General features: G+C 39.7%; 3 protein-coding genes across 6 annotated transcripts; 2 read left to right on the forward strand and 1 right to left on the reverse strand.

Moving 5' to 3' along the window:
* Nucleotides 1–2,286: 2,286 nt before the first annotated feature.
* dhrs1 (dehydrogenase/reductase (SDR family) member 1) lies at nt 2,287–6,706 on the forward strand. Its single transcript, XM_026149512.2, has 9 exons — nt 2,287–2,474; nt 3,061–3,213; nt 3,416–3,559; nt 3,686–3,765; nt 4,745–4,877; nt 4,970–5,101; nt 5,192–5,261; nt 5,472–5,552; nt 6,107–6,706. The coding sequence occupies exons 2-9, from the start codon at nt 3,070–3,072 to the stop codon at nt 6,241–6,243; spliced, it is 921 nt and encodes a 306-aa protein (XP_026005297.1). The 5' UTR covers nt 2,287–2,474; nt 3,061–3,069; the 3' UTR covers nt 6,244–6,706.
* A 760-nt stretch (nt 6,707–7,466) lies between these two features.
* homeza (homeobox and leucine zipper encoding a) lies at nt 7,467–12,422 on the forward strand. Its single transcript, XM_026150262.2, has 2 exons — nt 7,467–7,921; nt 9,119–12,422. Exon 2 carries the CDS (start codon nt 9,146–9,148, stop codon nt 11,096–11,098), a length of 1,953 nt encoding a protein of 650 aa, XP_026006047.2. The 5' UTR covers nt 7,467–7,921; nt 9,119–9,145; the 3' UTR covers nt 11,099–12,422.
* Nucleotides 12,423–12,574: 152 nt separating this feature from the next.
* On the reverse strand, nt 12,575–19,451 carry LOC113010960 (E3 ubiquitin-protein ligase RNF212B). Of its 4 annotated transcripts, none has more exons than XR_013903107.1 (13): nt 19,316–19,451; nt 18,195–18,307; nt 18,018–18,067; nt 17,850–17,924; nt 17,073–17,179; nt 16,879–16,981; nt 16,772–16,800; nt 16,651–16,691; nt 16,514–16,538; nt 16,370–16,425; nt 13,103–13,154; nt 12,939–12,969; nt 12,575–12,819 (listed from the first exon to the last, which is right to left on the reverse strand). XR_013903107.1 is itself a non-coding variant. In XM_080292438.1 (13 exons), the coding sequence occupies exons 2-13, from the start codon at nt 18,292–18,294 to the stop codon at nt 12,756–12,758; spliced, it is 726 nt and encodes a 241-aa protein (XP_080148564.1). In that variant the 5' UTR covers nt 18,295–18,307; nt 19,316–19,451; the 3' UTR covers nt 12,575–12,755. The 4 variants fall into 4 exon arrangements, 3 of the variants coding, with proteins under 3 accessions (XP_080148564.1, XP_026006048.1, XP_026006049.1); XM_080292438.1 differs by having other exon boundaries at nt 16,370–16,433; nt 17,073–17,164; XM_026150263.2 differs by having other exon boundaries at nt 16,370–16,433.
* Between the last annotated feature and the right edge of the window lie 167 nt (nt 19,452–19,618).

Raw genomic sequence — 19,618 nt, forward strand, 5'->3', positions numbered from 1 at the left:
AACATCTGGTGAGAATTTCATGTCAAGAGGACTTTTAGAAATATATTTACTTACACAATTGTTGACATGTTCAATAAGTACTTACCTGCTGTGCATATTTCAGAAGCTGCAATGTGAAATAAACAAAGACTCTACAAGTAATTAGAATTTTGGCAACGCTGCAAACAGTTTGATAAAAGTAACCCAGTTCAACATGAGAAAATATTCCATAATACTACAAAGTGTAAAGTGTTATTGATAGTGTTTGTGACGATGTTGCTCTTTTTACTACAAACTATTAACTGAAAATAACTGGTTCTTGGTGAAGATATGCTGGGAACTGACAGGTTCTGACAATGATTTACTAGATCTGTTTTAACCAAGGTCATTTTAAGTGAACTGACAACACCTTAGCAAACATTCAGAAACTAAGTGCAAACAGTGTCATCTAGTCCAAAAAACAACTTTGAAATTAAAAACCAATCCAGAGAGATCTTTTTACAGTTTAGCTACTGTAAATGTATTTGGTGATGCAGAAATGAGAACGTATACGAACTCTGAAAGCTTGTGAGTTTATACATACACTGGAATCAACACCAAGGAAAGTTTAAGTAAAAGACATAAAGAAAGCTGAAAAATGCTGGCTCATGAAAAGAGCAGCAACTACAGAGATGATTACCATGATTTGATAACAAATTAATATCATCTCAATGAGGCTGACAATCAATTGTACACAGACACCAATATTTCTCCTTTTAAAAGGACACAAACAATTTCGATAGCAAAAGTCCTTTAATGACACAGTTTTGATTAATGAGCACTCGTTTCTATTTGAATATATTTGTGCTAACAATACCGCTGTTCAGAATGTCTTTTAGCTTTGTCAACTCAGAAATTGGATGGTGTAAGTTTTAGGAGACGAGGGCGCCATGGTGTGGTGTTGTGCGGTAAGAAGAACATTCACCCTGTCTGATCTATCACCAAGTAAACTGTCACCAACTAAACCAGAAATCTACAAATCTATTATTTGACCACAATGGCGCTAGAGTGAGCTGCAGCGTGGCCTTTTTATGTTTCAGATATGCAGTTTTAAGTGTTACCTTAGTTATTTAATTCATTAATTCATTTTAATTTTCTTTACTTATGCTTTTAGCATGTACAGCACTTTGTGAACTCTGGTTTTATGTTAAAGTGCTTTATAAATAAAGGTGGTATGGTATGGTATGGTATGGTATGGTATGGTGTTTACAGCTACCAGCAGCATTTCCTGCAGAAAACTCCTTTCCTTGCAATGTGTCTTGGAGCTAACTTTTGTGAACTTCCATCATAGCATGGAAGGTAAAGGCAAACTTCCATTGTCGATGACTTAACAGCAAACATGCAAATTGAATTATCAAGAGAAAACAAAATGAAACATTAGTATGAATCATTCTAGCTCTTGTGGGTCTAACCACTGAGGGACTTCTCCAGCACACTGATCTAGAGTGGTAAACCAGATAAACCAAAGAAACCACTAGTGAACTGTCTCTGTGTGAGGTTGAAGATAACATAATCTGTGTCTTAGTCAACACGTTCAAAATTAACAAAATAAATCAAAGTATGGATCAAAGTACGGATTACTTTGATTACTTACAGGATTATTGTAAGTATCTGAAAATGAATGGAATGGAATCTGCAGCAGTACAGCACGGCAGAGATAAACGGATATGAACATTCACACCAAAGTAAAAGAAATCTGCAAAACTGCATCTGTGAAAGAGACAAACATCGTTTGAGGTTATTGCTTCCATCGATGTGGTTCACTGATACGGGCGCTTCCCAGAGAAGCGACCAGAGGCCAAAATGGGTGACTGTTACATTTACAAGAGCCTAACTTGTAATTTGAACAAAAGAATTTCATGTTTCTATCATGAACAGAATTAAATCGTGAAGGATCTGCATAAAATTCAACAACTTAATTTATTCTTTCTTTATTCCATCTCCTATGTGGGTATGAGTTTCTGTGAGTTTGACTCTATTTATGTGTTTTGTTGTATGTATATCGTCATAAGTGTTTTGTGAGTGTTGTTGCTCATCACAACAATCAGATAGGCTCATGGAGTTTTTAAAAATTGCAGACCTAATATTGCACTCTCCTTGGCATATCAAAACACTAATATGACAAATATTTTACGTACTGTCCCGTCATATGTACTAAATATACTAAAGTAGTGCGCGGTGAGCGTATTCTGGGGAACCTGGACGATGCTATTCGAACGAAGGCGGAAGTTAGTACCAGTGAATCCTCTTGCATTCGTTTTTTCGTCTGTCATCTTCTCGCGATATTACAGTAGACTGACTCTGGTTATTGCAGAGTTGAGTCTCTACGGCAACATAAAAAAGCAGTGCCGACGAGCTGCGGTACTATCGCTCATACATTTCCTTGTCCTGTTGTTATTGAGACCTGACAAACCAGATCCTGCGCGTGCTGTGTTGGACGGTATCATTTTGTACAGGTGAGCGGCTTCGGTTTATTTATTATTATTATTATTATTATTATTATTATTATTATTATTTTTAACTATGTGCCCTGCTAAATAACTGCACAGGACTGACACTCATTATGATTTGAGATAGCGTGACAGCGAGCGCGTTACATATAATGTTAATGCACGTCAGTTAGAAGCGCTTTGACGTCGTGTTGAACTTTCCTCTGGTAAAATCAACATCAGCTTCGTTGTTAGATTTTTATTGTGCTATCAGGGTAAAGTTCATGTAATCCTTGTGTAAATAGTCTTTTAACTTATTGCAGATATATCAGAGTGATTATCTATTATGATCATCAGTGTTGGTTGTAAACTTCTTATGCAAAATGCTGTGTAACACTGACTGGACCTAAAACACTCATGTAAGGAATGATGTCACTGCTCTTACTTCCAGATAAACTCTGGACAATGGTTCTATTATGCAATCATGTTGCAACGCCTTTTAAAGTTCCAGCTGACTTTTGATCACATGTAACCCTTCATGTTGGGTATTTTGCTCACATGGTGTAATGGATCTCACTGCTGATTGTATATGGTGTTATTACTGCTCCTCCAGACACTGAAGATGTCCCTGTCTGGCTGGGTATGCGTAGTAACTGGTGCCTCCCGGGGCATTGGCAGAGGAATAGCTCTACAGCTGTCTGAAGCAGGAGCCACAGTCTACATCACAGGACGCCAGGAGAAGACTCTGAAGCAAACTGCTGCACAGGTGGGCTTTTAACACTTGGAGTCTTCTAATAATTAGACAGGGAGGCATTTTTAAATGCAGCTTATTGTATCGTGGCTTTCATTTGTGATTAGTGGAGTAAGTTCTGAAGTAAAGCAGATCCTCCCCTCATGTCCCATATCAGTGTTGCAGCTAAAGTGTTGGCTCGTTCTGCTATGTTATTATTTTTTCACTGTTGACACAGGTGACGGAAAGGGGTGGGAACTGTGTACCAGTTATCTGCGATTCCTCAAAGGAGACCGACATTCAAGGACTGTTTGAGCAAATTAGACAGGAACATAACGGCAGACTGGATATACTGGTTAATAATGCCTATTCTGGAGTACAGGTTGGATCACTAATGCTTTATCATTTCCTGGTAGAATTATTTCAGAAGCACCTAATATGGAGTAAATCTGCGTGAATGAAATGACATATGTGCTTTACTTTAACAAAACACGTGGTATTGTTTCAGGATATCTTTGAGAACATGGGTAAGAAGTTCTGGGAAACTGAGCCTTCTATTTGGGATTCCATCAACAACGCAGGCCTCAGGTACTGTGTGCTTGGGTGTTTAATCATGAGATAACTCACTCATTGTGAGCAAACGGCATCCTATCATGTAACAACTGGCCAATACACAGATGCTAGAAAAAAAGTTATATATTAATATTATTAATAATATTTGCAGGTCATTAAATGAAATAAGTATTTGATCCTCAAACAAAACTTGAGTACTTGGTGGAGATATCCTCGTTGGCATGCACAGCAGTAGGATGTTTCTTGTAGGCAAACACCAGGTATACATGCATCTCAGGAGGGATTGTGGCCCACTTCTCTTTACACAAATGACTTCTGTTTGGCAACTCAGAGCTTCAGCTTAGAGATCTGGCGACTAGCTAAGCCACTACATGACCTTAATGAGCTTCTTATTTAGCCGCTCCTTTGTTGGCTTGGTGGTATTTGGATCATTGTCATGCTGGAAGACCCTTCATGACCCATCTCCAGTGTTCTGTCTGAGGGAAGGAGTTTCTCATTCAGGATTTTAAAGTCCACGGTCGTGTCCATTGGCCCCTCATTGCAGTGAAATTGTGTTGCATGTTTAGCAGAACAACAGCCTCAAAACATAATGTTTCCACCTCTGTGTTTTTGACCATTGGTCACCATCTCTTTGGGTCATATTCCTTATATTTCTTCCTCCAAACACAACGAGACCTTAAGTTTTGGTTTCATCTGACTACAGTACTTCCTCCAAGCTTTATTAGACTCATTAAGGGCCTGTTCATGTGCATTCTTGAGAAGGGCAGATTTCAATTCATTACAGCATAGTGTGTTACCATTGGTGTTCTTGGTGTCTTTTGAGATGATCCACTACATGATCCACTACCATACTGTTCAACTCTTTGGAAGTGAGCAAACTTACAAATTCAGCAGGAGATCACATGATGCACACAATCCAACCTAGAAATGTTTTGAAATAAAGTAAATGGTAGAAATATTATATGACTTACTTAAGTTTTTCGACATCTGGCAGGGGGCACTATTTTTTCTCAGTTTACGCAGCCCGGTTGATGGTGGCTCAAGGTCGGGGTTTGATAGTGACCATTTCTTCTTTTGGAGGGATGCGGTACCTCTTCAATGTGCCATATGGTGTTGGTAAAGCTGCTGTAAGTTGTCTTCTTGATCAAGTATAACATGTGTTACTGATATTACTTTCTGATTGTTTTAAAGGCCTTTATTTTTTGTGGTTTGTTCCCAGTGCGACAGACTGGCATCAGACATGGCTATCGAGCTACGCCGCAGAGGTGTAGCTTCTGTCAGCCTGTGGCCAGGAGCGGTAAAAACAGAACTGGTGTCTCAGTTGATACTGGCGAAAGAGTCACCGTCTAAGGTAGATTCCCTGTAATGAAAACTCCTTTTTCTGGTTGCTGCTTCAATTGTAAGCTAAACTTGTGTTTTTTGCTTTTTTTCTCCCCAACAGTTTAAAAACGTTTTTGCTGATGGAGAAACCACAGAACTGAGCGGGAAGTGCATTGTTAACATGGCAAAAGGTACAACTTCAGAAATTGGTGCTCACCTCACAGTGAGACTGTTAAATAGACACCAACACCCCCCTGATGGACATTAAAATGTCTTTCTGGGAGTTATTGTTCCTAAGAAACAGATACCTTAAATGCTGAGGAATTCTCAAGAGTATTTTGAAAATGCTTTTTTAAGTGCACGCAAAGAAACCATATTTTGATTTCCTTTTTGGCCGACAGATAAAAATCTGATGTCACTGACTGGGAAAATACTCATGACTTCTGATCTGGCAAGACGCTATGGAATAAAAGATGTCGATGGTAAATTTGTGATTTCTTTTTTAAGATTTGAATATCTTAAACTTCACTACTTGGCGCTTAACAAATCTATTACGCAAGCTTTATGTCCCAGTTGCTCTAACATATCAGTACTGGTAATAAGCAAAATAATTTTGAATGTATGGTCAATCCACCAGTGTGCACAAGCTCTTTAATCGAAATTATATTTGTAATGCTAAAATATAATTATTGTTGTTGTCCATTAACTTTCAAGTGTACTGTTTTACAAAAATCAGAAAAAAATGTAAAGCACATTATTATTTTTTGATTAACAGGCCAAATTACAGTTATTTACTAACATCCTTAAACGGGAAAATTAGTTTTAGTGGTTGAATGTTATGCTTGATTCATTTCTCAGAGAAACCCAGTGTAGCGGCTCAAATTTGGGAATAAACACGTGAATTATTTTGTTATTTTCTTAATAGATACCATAATTTATTTGTTTTAAGCAAGTTTTAGACAGACTTTTAAATATTGGTGGTCTAATAAAGTTTATTAAGAACCGTACTCTGAACTTATTGTCTGCTTACCCACAGGGCGAAGTGTAGCTGATTACACTTCGATTAAATACCTCCTGTCCCAGGTCCCGTACCTGTCCTGGCTGTCGGTTGCCGTGCCCTCATTCGTACGCGTGCCACGCTTCGTGATGACCCTGGCATTCAGCCGGTTCTAAAGATTTCCTACATAAACTCTCTAATGGCAGTGTTGTCTACAGTTGCCATTTTGTTTACTAACAGTTGAAGGGTGACGAAAGACTTAAGATGAGCACTTTTTTTTAAAGGAATGTTTATCATTTTACATATGTGCACACACACAAACACACACCCCTGTGTAAGTACTTAATGACTGTGATTCTGTGGTGGTGGAGGTAAATGAAGTAAACACAAAGGATGTCCCTGTATAATTTTCCTCAGATGAAGACACAATGTGAAAACCTGAATGTCTTATTATAACTACATATTATGGTTTTCTTATATATTACGAAGCTACGAATGATATTTCAGAAACAAGTGTATTTTGCACTTATTTTTGCATTTTATAAAAACTGTATTACGTATTCTGGACACACAGTACTGCTAATACTGCACCTGGCTGGCTAAATAACAACCAGTTAAATAAATGAGTGCTAACCTGTTGCTGTTTATTTGTTTTGTTTTGTTTTTTCAAAATATCAAAATTGAAAAAAATCTAAATTGAAGATTTTTTATTTGCAGACATTTAAAAGAATGAAGGCTTAAGTTATCTTGGCTTTACTTGTCCGATCTAGTTACAAGGTGAAGTCACAAAACATGAGAGGTGTGAAACGTGACAGCTGTTCAGAGATAAGTGTAGACCATGAACTCAAGAACTTCAAACACGTGTACATCAGTAAGATAAACCCTTACTTCTGTTGTTAGTTTGCGAGTTCACACAGAGCCACTTTAAAAATATATATACCGAAATCAAGTCTGTGCAATGCGAGTTGTTGTGTTTACTAAATATTAAATATTCAGTGAACTGTTCTACTTCATTTCTCTGTGTTTCGTTAACTTGTAAACCCACAGATGGCCAAAGGTAAGGATCCTAAATAGTTTGTAAAACCAGGATCAAAGAGCCGGTTCCTAACGGGAGTTCCTGGAAGAGAAAACAAACAAAAAAAGATGCTGACGAGAAGTACTCCAAGTCAGGCGGGGAGAGTTGATGGATGACCAAATGATCAAATTTACCAACATGACTGTAGTCGGAAATCACATCAAATTTTTGTCGGCCGCTTAGGACAGCGGGAGGGCGGAGGGGAGCTCTGATGGGTGGTTGACGTGAAACTGTTTAGCCTACTGTTAGTGATATATTATACAGGCGTTTCCTCCCTCCAATCCAAGGCCTGCTTTTCATGGACTGGCACACCCACACCCCGCCGTCACTGTTGGAGAGTCAGTTGGGCCTTCTGGTCTTCCTGGTCCTCAGCTCCGCCTCGCCTCGATCTGGCCGGACAGGGGAACCACTTCACAGTTAAAGAACAAAAGCAACAACGGGAGGACCGAGTGGCACGAAATAACGGCGGCTCGGATTGAGAGTCTCACGGATTGGAGCTTTGTGCCGTCTTCGGCAGGAATTAGCCGACGACTGAACTCCTAGAAAACGCGACAAACTTGGTCGCCTCGGATCTTTGTATCCTGACCGTAATCCGTCGAGGTGCTTGATAAATAAGACAAGGGTCAAACAAACGGACGGACGGTATCGTTTCCCAGCTCTGCCTTTAAACTTCGGCCATATAAAGCGAGGTGCCAGGGGGGAAACCTGATTTTCTTCGCTTTTCCTTTCGCTCAAACGGACCTCGGGAATAAAAAAAAGGGCTTGTTTGGCATTTTTTGGTAAGTTTATTTTTATGTTTCACTGAAGCGTGTCTGACGACGAAGTGCGCCTGTGCAGTGTGAAGCGTTTTAGTTAGTACGCCATAAAGAGGGGGGGGAGACGCTGGACTGCTATTGTAGCTGACACGGTCAACATTTTTGAACTTTTGGAGCTTTTTCTTCCGCGAAAACAAAAACATGGTGTCTAAACTCCCAACGGTTTAGCGGGTAGGGGGATGAGTAAGACATGAAATATATATTTAAAAAAAAAAAAAGATTGTGGGGGTCGCCACATGATCTCATCCCCGTGGGTTTAGTCTACCACCAATGAGTAATTCAGTGATTTCATAATTGTTAGCTAATGTTTGTGTTACACTTCAGCATTTCTTTTGTGGTTCAGGCGACCTAATCGCCGGCAGTGGCTTAACCTCGCAACTAAATGCGCAACTATTGCTCTTCCAAATGAAGATTAGAGCCTTCCAAATTAAGAGTAGCCTTCATATTATGAAACTGTACGTTGTGAGGTGTCTCCACCCCTGATTGATATAATTGAATAAAGACTGCAGTGGGACAAAATGTCAAACAGTGGTCTAGCACTTATACTGAATCACTCTTTCATGTATGTAATAGAAGCTTTTGTGAATAGTTGGAAGCAACACCTGTTGCTTAAAAGCAATTTGATAATAATGGTATTAATCACCTTAGAACTACTTTAACTAGGAATATTTGATTGTTAATAGTGTGTCTGGACTTAGACTCGAGTACGACGATGCAAATGTTTTGGTGGCTGCCTTTGTGAAGAGGCTACACTTATCTCTTCGAACTGAGAACTTGGAAGTGGAACAAAGCCTGAGTGGGAAGGGGCGAGAAAGCAGACTGTGATGGATTGCTCATTCTGCCCCCACCCTTTGCAGCCAGTCCCCCCACTCATACAAAACAAAAGTCAGCCATCACACTCTGGGGGAGGGGAGACCCAGTCTGGATAGAGTGTACCACTAGTTTCATTGAGAGTTCAGAATAAGGAGAGCAGGGTGGGGGTGGCAGCTGTCCCATAATTGACTTTGAGAATGAATGAGAACATGGCGATCTTAAAACATCTGAGTCTGTACTCTTGAGAGGACGTAGGCCTTCCTTTTGCGATAATCTTGTCTTTAGTTTAAACAGTTTGGCAGCTGGGAAAAGCACAATACTAAATTATGGTTTCTGATTCTTTTCTAGGTGAAAGCACACATTTTGATAGCCCAGATGGCTACATACACTGAACATAACGGCAGACATGGACTACCTTTGGACATGAAGGAGATGCTAGAAGAAAAAGTAAAGACAGAATGTGAAGAAAACCTTGAATCCAAATGCTCATCCAAGGATTTGCGTGACTCTCCCTGCTCAGCTGAAAGCAACACAAGTGGGGTGGCTAGTTTCACCACCAACCACAACTCTGTTGTGTGCCTGCCTCTAGTGTCAGAGGGACTGAAACTGGTATGGACACAGTCTGATCAGACCCGTGAACTCGACACCATCCCAGAGCTGGTCAAAGCCTTCAACTTATTTCCCTACCCGTCGTCTCGGGAGGTTAGCGCTCTAGCCCGGGTCTGTGCCTTGCCACTGGACAAAGTTAAAGTGTGGTTTATGGTGCAGAGAATTAAATATGGAATTAGCTGGTCCTCGGAAGAAATTGAGGAGACACGGCGAAAGCTGGCAGTGCCGGAGCTTTGTGATGACTCAATTGAAACAAATGAGGAAGACAAAATGAAAAACAACACAAGTTATGAGGAATTGATAATTGAAGACAAGGATAGTGAAGAAGAGGAGAGTGCTCTTTCTAACTACCCACCTCAGACAAACGGCCCAAAGTGTGAGTCACTAGATTCATACAAGCCAGCCAAATCCAGCACACCGTGTTTCAGCTCAACCCTCCCACCGCCTCAGGATTCGTACTTCTACCACCCACCAGCAGACACGCCAGCAGCCGATGTTTCCTTTGACCTTTCAGACTCTTCTCCACGACAGCACCGCCATGGACGCTACAAAAAGTCTAAAGCTCAGCTTGCTGCCCTTCGCAAAAGTTTTCTAAGAGAGAACTGGCCTGCAGAGGCAGAGCTTAGACGCTTGCAGGAAGAAACGGGGCTGAGCCGTAACGACATTCGTAAATGGTTCAGTGACAGTCGTTACCAGCTGCGCGTCGGTCGAGGAAGCCTGGCAGCAGCCCAGAACTTTTCTCAGCAAGCTGCTGTGGGAAGTAAACATGATCAACAGTCTCAGCCTCTTCCACTTATTACTCAAAAGTCTCGTCAGCTGAATGGGGCGAAAGGCCATGAGCCAGCACGTAGCAATGGGATTAGAAATTCACACTTCTTCCAGACCTTTTTGTCAAATAGCCTGGAGGCATTTGGGGAAAGGGTTCTTGAGGCACAAGGGCACGATGTTATTGAGGATCTTTCAGGGGAAGGAGACACTTTCAAAGATGAGGAACAGTGTGATGAACGACCCTTACAGTTGACAAAGACTTGCAAGATTGAGCCAGATGTTCCCCTGGAACCATTAAGTATATCCAAATACTCTCCTTATTCTTCCCCCTCAGACAGCCCACCATTGTCTGTCTCACCTAACAAACCATTTTCAAATAAAATCACCACATCAAAGAAGCTAGGCCAGTCAGCCAAAACCAGTCCCTCCACATCTACATCCCCTGCCCTCACTCCTGCTGGGCGACCAAGAAAGACCAAGGAGCAGTTGGATGTGTTAAAGCAGCATTTCTTGCGTTGCCAATGGCCTAAGAGTGAAGACTACACTGAACTTGTTAAGCTTACTGGTTTGCCACGGGCAGATGTTATTCAGTGGTTTGGGGACACACGCTATGCTGTCAAAAATGGCCAGCTGCGCTGGGTAAAGGGGGTCCGTGATCAGTTCTTGGCAGAGCTGGCTTCCCAGCAAAGCAGCTGCGGTTTAACAAACGGAAGTGGAACATCCTCTCGGCCCGGGGGTAGCCGTAAACGAAAATCTCAAGCAAATGGAAGGAGTGCAGATTCCCCAGATATCCAGCCGTTGGTTAACTATTACCTTTCAAATGGCACACTACATGAAAAAGACCTTGATTCTCTATGCAAGAAATCGAGAATGAGCTACCAGCAGGTGCGGGATTGGTTTGCAGCTCAGGACGTTGGGGAAACTGAGCAGGAATCTATTGTTGTTACTTAATAACATTTCTACAAGTTGAGGTGCTCTTCAAATAATTTGCACCATGAAGCATAAATATTACTTTGGTTAATATTGCTTTAACTGAGCAGGTTTGTAACATTCAGTCTTCCCACTACAAGCCCAAAGTGAGGTTTGTGTTTTATATGTGCTGCATTCCCTGCTTTCCCTAATATATTTGGACTTGAAATACCATTGTGCTGCCTACATTACTGTAAATAGCGCAGCAACTTGTACACTGGTTTGCTTTATTTTTTGAGCTTATTATTTTTGTTTAGATATCACTACAGAATTTCTAGTATATTATGTAGTTTTATAATTTAAATTGGTTGTACATTTGGTACCTGACTGTAGCAAACAACCTACTGCTCCATAAAATGTCTACATTGACAAATTTGTTGACTGATCACTGTGTGTAACCATTCCTTTATAGCCAACAAGTCCTCATCATGAAAAGCACACTGGACATGTACACTTTAAATTGATGTCTTGCACTTTGGTTTATGATCCTGCTGCCGTTATGTTAATTAAATCCAATTATTTCACAGAACATAAATTCCTAATTGTACAGTGTTGTTCTTGATACTTTTAAACTCCTCACTTTTCTTTTTAAGTTACAGAAAATACAGCTAAATTTAATAGCTACAGCGTATTTTTGAAACACATTCCTCAATATCCATTTAGTCTCTCTGCTGTAATTCTTAGTAAATAAATAGCTTGCATACAAGTGCACCTTTGTGACAGTAACAGTCAACAGTACTAAGAAGCAGCAGACACATCAATGGCATACAAACACCAACCCACTCATTGATTCAGTTTTGGGGTTTTTTTGTTTTTTTCTTTGGTTCCACCCCCCACCCCTATTCTGTCTTAGTAGTTAACTTTCAGGTTTATAATATAGACAAAAACAGTACTGTGTAATCCAAAGAAGTTTTGTTTTTCAGATAACATTATGATTCATAACCCAAGCATTATCAAATTGTCTTATCAGTTTATGTATTTATTAGTTATTTCCTTCATGGCTGTGTTTGAGAGATGAAAAATGTTTTAGTTGACATACCAAGAATGAAGTGGGCTTTAAACAGAGTCCGTTTAGTTTCTTAGAAATGCCTGGACAAAGGCTGGAAATGTTACGAAGCAGTGTGCATCACTTTGTTTTGTCATCCTGTTAGTCAGGAAAAAGCTAATGTGTCATACTTTGGGGAAATGTTCATAACATGTAGTGTCCTCCTTGGTTGATGTTCTCTTTTTTTTTCCCCCCCCCTTGTTGGAAAACTTCTTATTTGCACATTTGTGTCACTGGAAACCAGTAAAGCATTGACCTTTATAACTGTGTGCAAAGTTTTTTGTTGTTGTTGTTCAATGTACTCTATGAATATATCTGACTATTTATTTTTAATCCATGTTAAGTTTTGTTGTGAGTGTGAACCACGTGAAATTAATGCATCAGCAGTGTACTTGCAGAAAGATTACGATGACTCCAACTAAGTTGTCAGTTTAATTCCTTAACAGAACAACATAGTAATATCAACTTCCATTAAAAGTAAAACAATTTATACATGCCTTTTTGTTATCAGGGCAAAACCACACAACAATTTCATAGTCCTAATGCACAAATCTCAACTAATGAACGCATCCAGGGGTGTAAATAGACATTTAATCAGTGCCTAGGTGACTGAACTGATAATCCACTTATGAACTGTAAAAGACCAGGAGTCTGGGTTCTGGGGATGAAAATGAACTGACTCAGTAACGTGAAAATATCAAAAGCTTTTATAAATCTGCTACAATGTTTGATAAAAGTTAGAATTTGTAAGTAGCTGCCAGGTAACTTTTCCCTCACCTGGTAGGTGTGCTTAATGATGTAGGTGTTCCTTTTTAAAACAAAGAGAAAGATTTTGATTGGGGATTGGAGGCGCACAGTATCCAATTTGATACAGCACATTTTCCAGTTTGATCACAGCATCCATGGCAGAGCTAAAAGAGTGTGTTTGCAGCCACACTTACTGTATTCATGAAGAGAACTATGGCTGGAAACTGAAGCAGCTGATCCAGGACTCTGACAAAACACAAGCACAAGAAAGTTTCCTTTGGTTTTTAATTTTGTAACTTCAACATTCTAAATGGAACCTTCAGTAGTTTTAATAGCAAAATACTTGATGTACTTGTTAAAGCTGATTTTTGGTAATGAGTGAAAAAAACTTTCAGGTTTTATATCTCATGGAAGCTCGTTTTTTATCATGGAGGTACCATGAAGGAAAACACCATTCCCTTATTTTATCAGCAACTCAGCCACTTCAACAATTGCGTACAGGTCCATAGACAGACTTATATGTTTACAGGTTTAGTCAAATCTTTAGTAATTTCAAACACATAATCCCCCCCCCCCCCCCCCCCAAAAAAAAACAAACAAACCCCAAAACAATTCAACAACAAACAAACAAGCAAAAACATTTAGATCATTAAGTGTGACTGCCTGGTTTATAGTCGGCTGTGGGCACAGACAGCTGGAGAAACGACAGCCGATTAGACATTCCTGCTTTACATCTGGGCACATGTGTGCCTGGTGCATAGTAATGTAAATTCTCCACAGATGAGTCTCCACAGACACAGAAACCCCCCTCAAAAAACAGACAGGCATGTGGACCCTCGTGCTTACTGTATGTCACAGACACCTAAGCGTCCTTGGACTCAGGGACACAGAAAGTAGAAAACCCGCTTTTAAGCTGTGCCTTTTAGCTTCATAGTTCAACTAACCCTTCCAGGCAGCTCTTATTTGTGTGGTGACAGTAGATGAGACGACACATTAGGTTTATTAACAGTTGTAGCTCAAATCCGTGATGTTTAAACCAAGGAAGGGGGTTAATTTAAGCCCAGCTGGGCTTGAAATACACTTGTGTAAACCCTAAAGATGACGTTGATGATGAAGATGGTAAGTTTATGCCTTGAGAACAGAAACTGCTGCTTGGCAGTTAAAGCTGGAGCCTGAAAATGCTCACAAAGCTGACTGCATTCAACATTATTTACGAAACAGATGAGAACAAATTATTAGCTCTCCTATGAAATTTAACCTACTAGGACCTGGCATCCACATATATAGACATCACATTTTGGGGTGTCTAGACCAGTGGTTCTCAAACTTTTCACAGTGAGTACCACTTCATAAAATATATGGCTCTTGAAGTACCACCCTTACGGCCGAAATTGAAGTACAGTAGTATAGGCCTATTTAACACCACATACAGTTTACACAAGACAATTTTATTTCTTATATGAATGTTATTTATTTTAACTGTCATAAACAGGATGTGACGAGTGATAATAATAACAACTGTACTGTATTAAAACATTCACAGCAGGTGGGATGTCCAATCTTTAAGTGAAGACCTGATGAAACCTGCTTCCGGGTCCAAACTACTCTTCATTTATTATGTCTGCTGTGTTTTTAACATGTTTTAATGCTTTGTATCTTGTTCTATTTAATCTGAACAAGCCCATAAAAAAAGTTATCACTGTTGGCCTCTCTCAGTTTTTATCATCACTATTCATTTTAAAGCTCAGTTTTAAAAAACCTTACGATGTAACAACAGCCCAGCCCATGCAGCAGTATATTAATGACTAGCCTTATATTGCAGTTGTTCTCCTGTCTGAAGTTTGGTCCATTTACTGGAGTTCATCCTCCAGTATTACTGTGTTTATATTATGCTAACCATAGCGGTGTAGCCCACACATCATTATATACCAGCTAGCCCAACTTCAGTAACCTTACAAACACCACTGCTGTTTAGTTTTCTGTCTTCATTTATGTCGGAAGTGATAGCAGAGCTGTATGTCTTAATTTTTGCTGTGGCGGTTAAGCTGCTGAACCTCCTTCGTGGTTCGTGCACGTCAAAGCTCACTTTGCTCTTCGTGGCGTTTCAGCCGACGACACGAAATAGCATCATGTGGTGGCCTCGCTGTCTACCCGCTGTGTGATGACCCTCCTCCAGGATCCGCCCACCCAAGCGAAATACACCGCTCTCAAGGCTCTTCTGGCTCCGGCTCCCAGAAGAGCCTCGGGAACTTTCGTGTCGTCTTTGCATACCTCTACAATGGTATATTATTTAATCTTTAAAAAACTGGGAGATTTCCCACATACCACCAGAGAGAGCCCAAGTACCACTAGTGGTACGCGTACCACAGTTTGAGAACCACTGGTCTAGACCACAATACTAAATTTTGCTCTACAAGGGCCTGATATCCACTTACAAGGACATTATACTGCCACTGTTCTATTGAAATTTAAAACGAATGTCCTCTTATCATTTTTATCAGAAACGACATCAGGTAAAAAGACAATTCTTTATTTTTACATTCATCAGGTGCCAATCAGCCCAAATCGGAAAGAGATATTAAAAATGCATGCCATGAAAGAGTTTGGGTCTTAGGAGCTTAAAGTAACTTTTTCTGAGAATCCTTTTTAAAGGCTTGAAACTTTCCTTTTTGATAGTTTATAGTAAGGGCTGGATTAGGTGACCCAGAATCCTCCCTTCGTTATGCTGCACTGGTGGGCTTCCCATGATGGGCTGAGTGTTTCTTCGTCACTCACCTTTCCCCCTCACTATGTGTTTGCACACCACTCTGCATTTAATTATTAGTCATTATTCCTCTCTGGCTCTCTTCCACAGCGCAATTTTTGCCCCGTCCTTCTCCCCTTATTTCCAATCAGTCGCGGCATATAAAGTGCCTCAAGGTGACTTTTGTAATTTGGTACCATATAAATAAAATACAATTTATCTGAGTAACTGACTATTAGCTATTATAAGGAGAGGTAATAATGCTGATCTGGTAGTTTTTGGTGTCTGTGATGTAATTGTGTTTCTGTGTGCAAAGTAAAATAATGTAGGGATCCTAAATAAAATTAGAAAGTTTGAATAAGCTGTGATAGAAATGCATTTCTTTGTTTAACAGCACTTGGGAAATTATTTTTAAAAAATTGTCAATTTTCATAGGAGAGCAAATAATTATAAAATAATAAATATAATATAATAATAGTTGTATTATATAGGTTTATTATTATTATAATATAATCATAGTTGTCAAACTCAATCTAATACTTTTTACCTTACAGTTATTTTTTAAGACAAACATGTCTTGATATATTTTCACTTTTGATCTGTATTTCCTTCACAAGTGCACTGCGAGCACACATTTATATGAAATTTTAGTCTGATATATTTGGTCATTAAATTTAGGTTCAATAAAATAATACACTGGGTAAAACTGGAGACTTACATTGAGGGAGAGACTAGGACCTCTGTGCATGTTCCACCTCTGGGACTCTGCTGAGCCTATATGACTGACACACATATATCATATTTGAACAGTCACATGATACAAAGAAAGAAATCAACTACAACATGACAATAAGATGCTTACCTCATGGTTCTTGAACGAGGCGTAACTAGAAAAAAAAGAAAAACACAAGCTCAACATGAACATGAACCAGAAACGATTAAACTAAGCATCAGCGGTTAAACTGTAACACTTCAATCAACACAAATCACTGGGGTTACCTGGGGAGGTGACAGCCACAGGGAGGGACATCCTCTGAGTTCTGTAAATGAATGGGTTATTACTGCTTCATTTAAAAACTACAAATGAAGTGAACATGTTAAAATGAAAAAGAACTTTTACCCTTCAGTTTGAAATTGTCCTGGAGAGAGCTGCAGAGCAGAAGAAGATTCATTCAGATGAATCTTTTTGGTACTCTTGTTTTAAAAATTAGGCTTTTGAAGACTTACCCTCCATTGTGAAAGTGGCTTTTTAAATTCCATAGTTTCTTTCTTCACCTCTAAAAGCTGCTTTTTTAAGTCAGCATTCTCTCTTTGCAGGTCTGAGAGTTGCCTTGAAATAACAGAAGAAGAAGAAAATCACTGCAGTTGGATGGTTTTATTTACACTGCCACAGAGGAAATAATAGCAGACATTAAAATCACCTGTAACTCTGCTCGGTGACTTCTTTAAGGCGTCTTTCCAATTCAGCAGACTTGTGCTTGAATTGTGCCATGACTCTCTCCATCTGCATCTGCTGAAAGATGACAATCTGGGAACATGAAGACATTGTTACTAAATGATAATTCTGTGAAAAATGAACAAATCAAGTTTGACTAGTGGGTAATAGCTCCGAGTTTCCCAAATAATCATAGCAGAGAGATGCATTTCATTTTTCAATCTGTAGCTAATGACATACCAAGTTAATAGTAATTGACTGCATACACAGGTATTTAACAACCCGCTATAACAATTAAAAGGCACAGAGGCAATGGGGCTTGAAGTGGCACGATCTGATATCGTCGTGTTGGTGTTGTTCCCACATCATCATAATAAATGTTGTTCCAGGTTCAACATTGCAAGTGACCAATCACATTGTTGTGACGTAATACTTTTGCGGGTTTGGAAAAAACACTGTAAATAAAAATCTACATAACTTGCGAGAAACCGCCTCTGTCCGCCGATCCAGCAATTTGAATTCTTTGCATTTCAGGATGCTGTTCTTTAATAAACGGTAAGCATTATACATATTGTCCTTGCAACATTGGAATTTCATAAATGAATGAATGGCTTGGCTTGCAAAAGTATTACGTCACAACAATGTGATTGGTCACTTGCAATGTTGAACCTGAAACAACATTTATTATGATGATGTGGGAACAACACCAACACGACAATATCAGATCATCCCTTGAAGTGCATGCTGCCTGGCAGGGACAGACCTGACACATGTGCTCTAGCCGTGATTGGATGAGCTTCACTGGGTCGTTGAAAAACATTTTTTCCTGCGGCTTCATCTGAAGCAGAAATACATCCACATGACAAAGAATGTTGGATGTCTGAATTGAAGTCAAACAGTAAGCTGCTCTGATTACGTCAGACTCACCAACCTCATTGATAGCCAGATAGCTGCAGCTGGCCCCACATACAGTGCACGGATCTAAAGCAGATGGGGGGGGGGGGAGGGGGTGTTTAGCAGCCTCAAACTTTGAGTTGCACTGCATCACAGTGGAGACATACTCATGAGGAAGTCTAGTTACAGCTCAGAAGCAAATGAACTCTCTCACTTGATTTAACGCATGCTTCACAGAAAATGTGGCCACAGCTGGACGCGGCAAACGTGGATCCTCTTCTTTTGAAGCACTGGTTACAGTGGAACCAGACCATTTTTGTGTGTTTCCTAAACACACACATACACACAAAACAATCAAACAGACACAAGGTTATTGCCCAGTTTACTGCAGAAGAACTGGCCCTTATTTACCTCCCCTTCTTTTTGAGCCAGAATAAACTGTTGCACACGCACCTGTCTTTAATAGTTTCATGGGACTCTTAAAAAAACAGCTGCGATCTTATTATCTGCAAGACCCCCATCAGTGCAAAATTTTATACCACACTCTTTTTGTACAGCTTTTTTTTTTCCGTCCTCATATTACACACTGGTAGCTGCAGGTAGTCCAACTTAGAAACAGAACTTATGTGTTGTCTTGCACACAACTCAAAATTACTCACATGAAATAATTACATAAAAGCCAAACCAGAGTTCAAAGGTAGGAAGGATAAAAGGTGATGGAAAAGGAGTAGCATGAGAAGAGGAAGCCCAAGAATAGTAATTTCAGATGAAACATGTCCAACTGTGGTAGAGCATGTTTTTCTTCTGGGAGTGGTTGGTTAACAAAACATTTTGAGGGGATTTTTTATTTCCTTCTGTGTATGCTTTAACGTCATTCCTGCGTGTACAGTGGAATCTTTTTTTTTTTAAACTTTATTAATCAAAATACTCAGTCTGCAGAGGCTTTCACGAGAGACGTCAGGATTTTATTCGAGCTTAACAATGCATATTTCAGTCTTTATATTAACTTATCAATTTGTATCCCTTCATTTAAAAAAAAATACTGAACAGAAGTAATTTAAAAATATATTCTCAATGAATCCCTCTCAGTTTCCTCAATTACTCACTACAAAGGTGACTCTGACATTAAGCTAAAAAAATGGCTTTACTCACTGAAAACTAAGTTAAACTCAAACTGTCACAAAGTATTAGCTTGCTAGCTAATTAGCTTAAGTTGTAGAAAACGGCGCTCAATCAGCCAAACAACTGGAAACACTGGACACTGGCAAAACACTAAAAAGAAAGGACCCTCATATTGGCTTCCTTTTTTTTTTTTAGGTGTCTTTCTAACCTTACCTGCTACACGGAGCCGCTGCTTTGACACAGGAGCAGTTAGCTCAGCAGTCCCCGCCTCGGGAACCCGGTCTGTGTTGTGATTGGCTAATGAATGGTGACGTACGTGAAGTCTGTATTACGTACACTTTCTCCGAAGTGGAAACGTTTAGAATAAGACCGTGCTAGGATTTACTATACACAAGTTCTGCTTCTCAAACAGCAGTCAAGGATATCATGCCTACCATCTCCAGTTTAATCACTGTTTGGCTATAAATATTCGGAAGAATTTCCTGTCCGATTAACATAAGACGTGAGGAACACGAG

Source organism: Astatotilapia calliptera, chromosome 18 (genome assembly GCF_964374335.1).
Source record: "Astatotilapia calliptera chromosome 18, fAstCal68.1, whole genome shotgun sequence".
NCBI lineage: Eukaryota > Metazoa > Chordata > Actinopteri > Cichliformes > Cichlidae > Astatotilapia > Astatotilapia calliptera.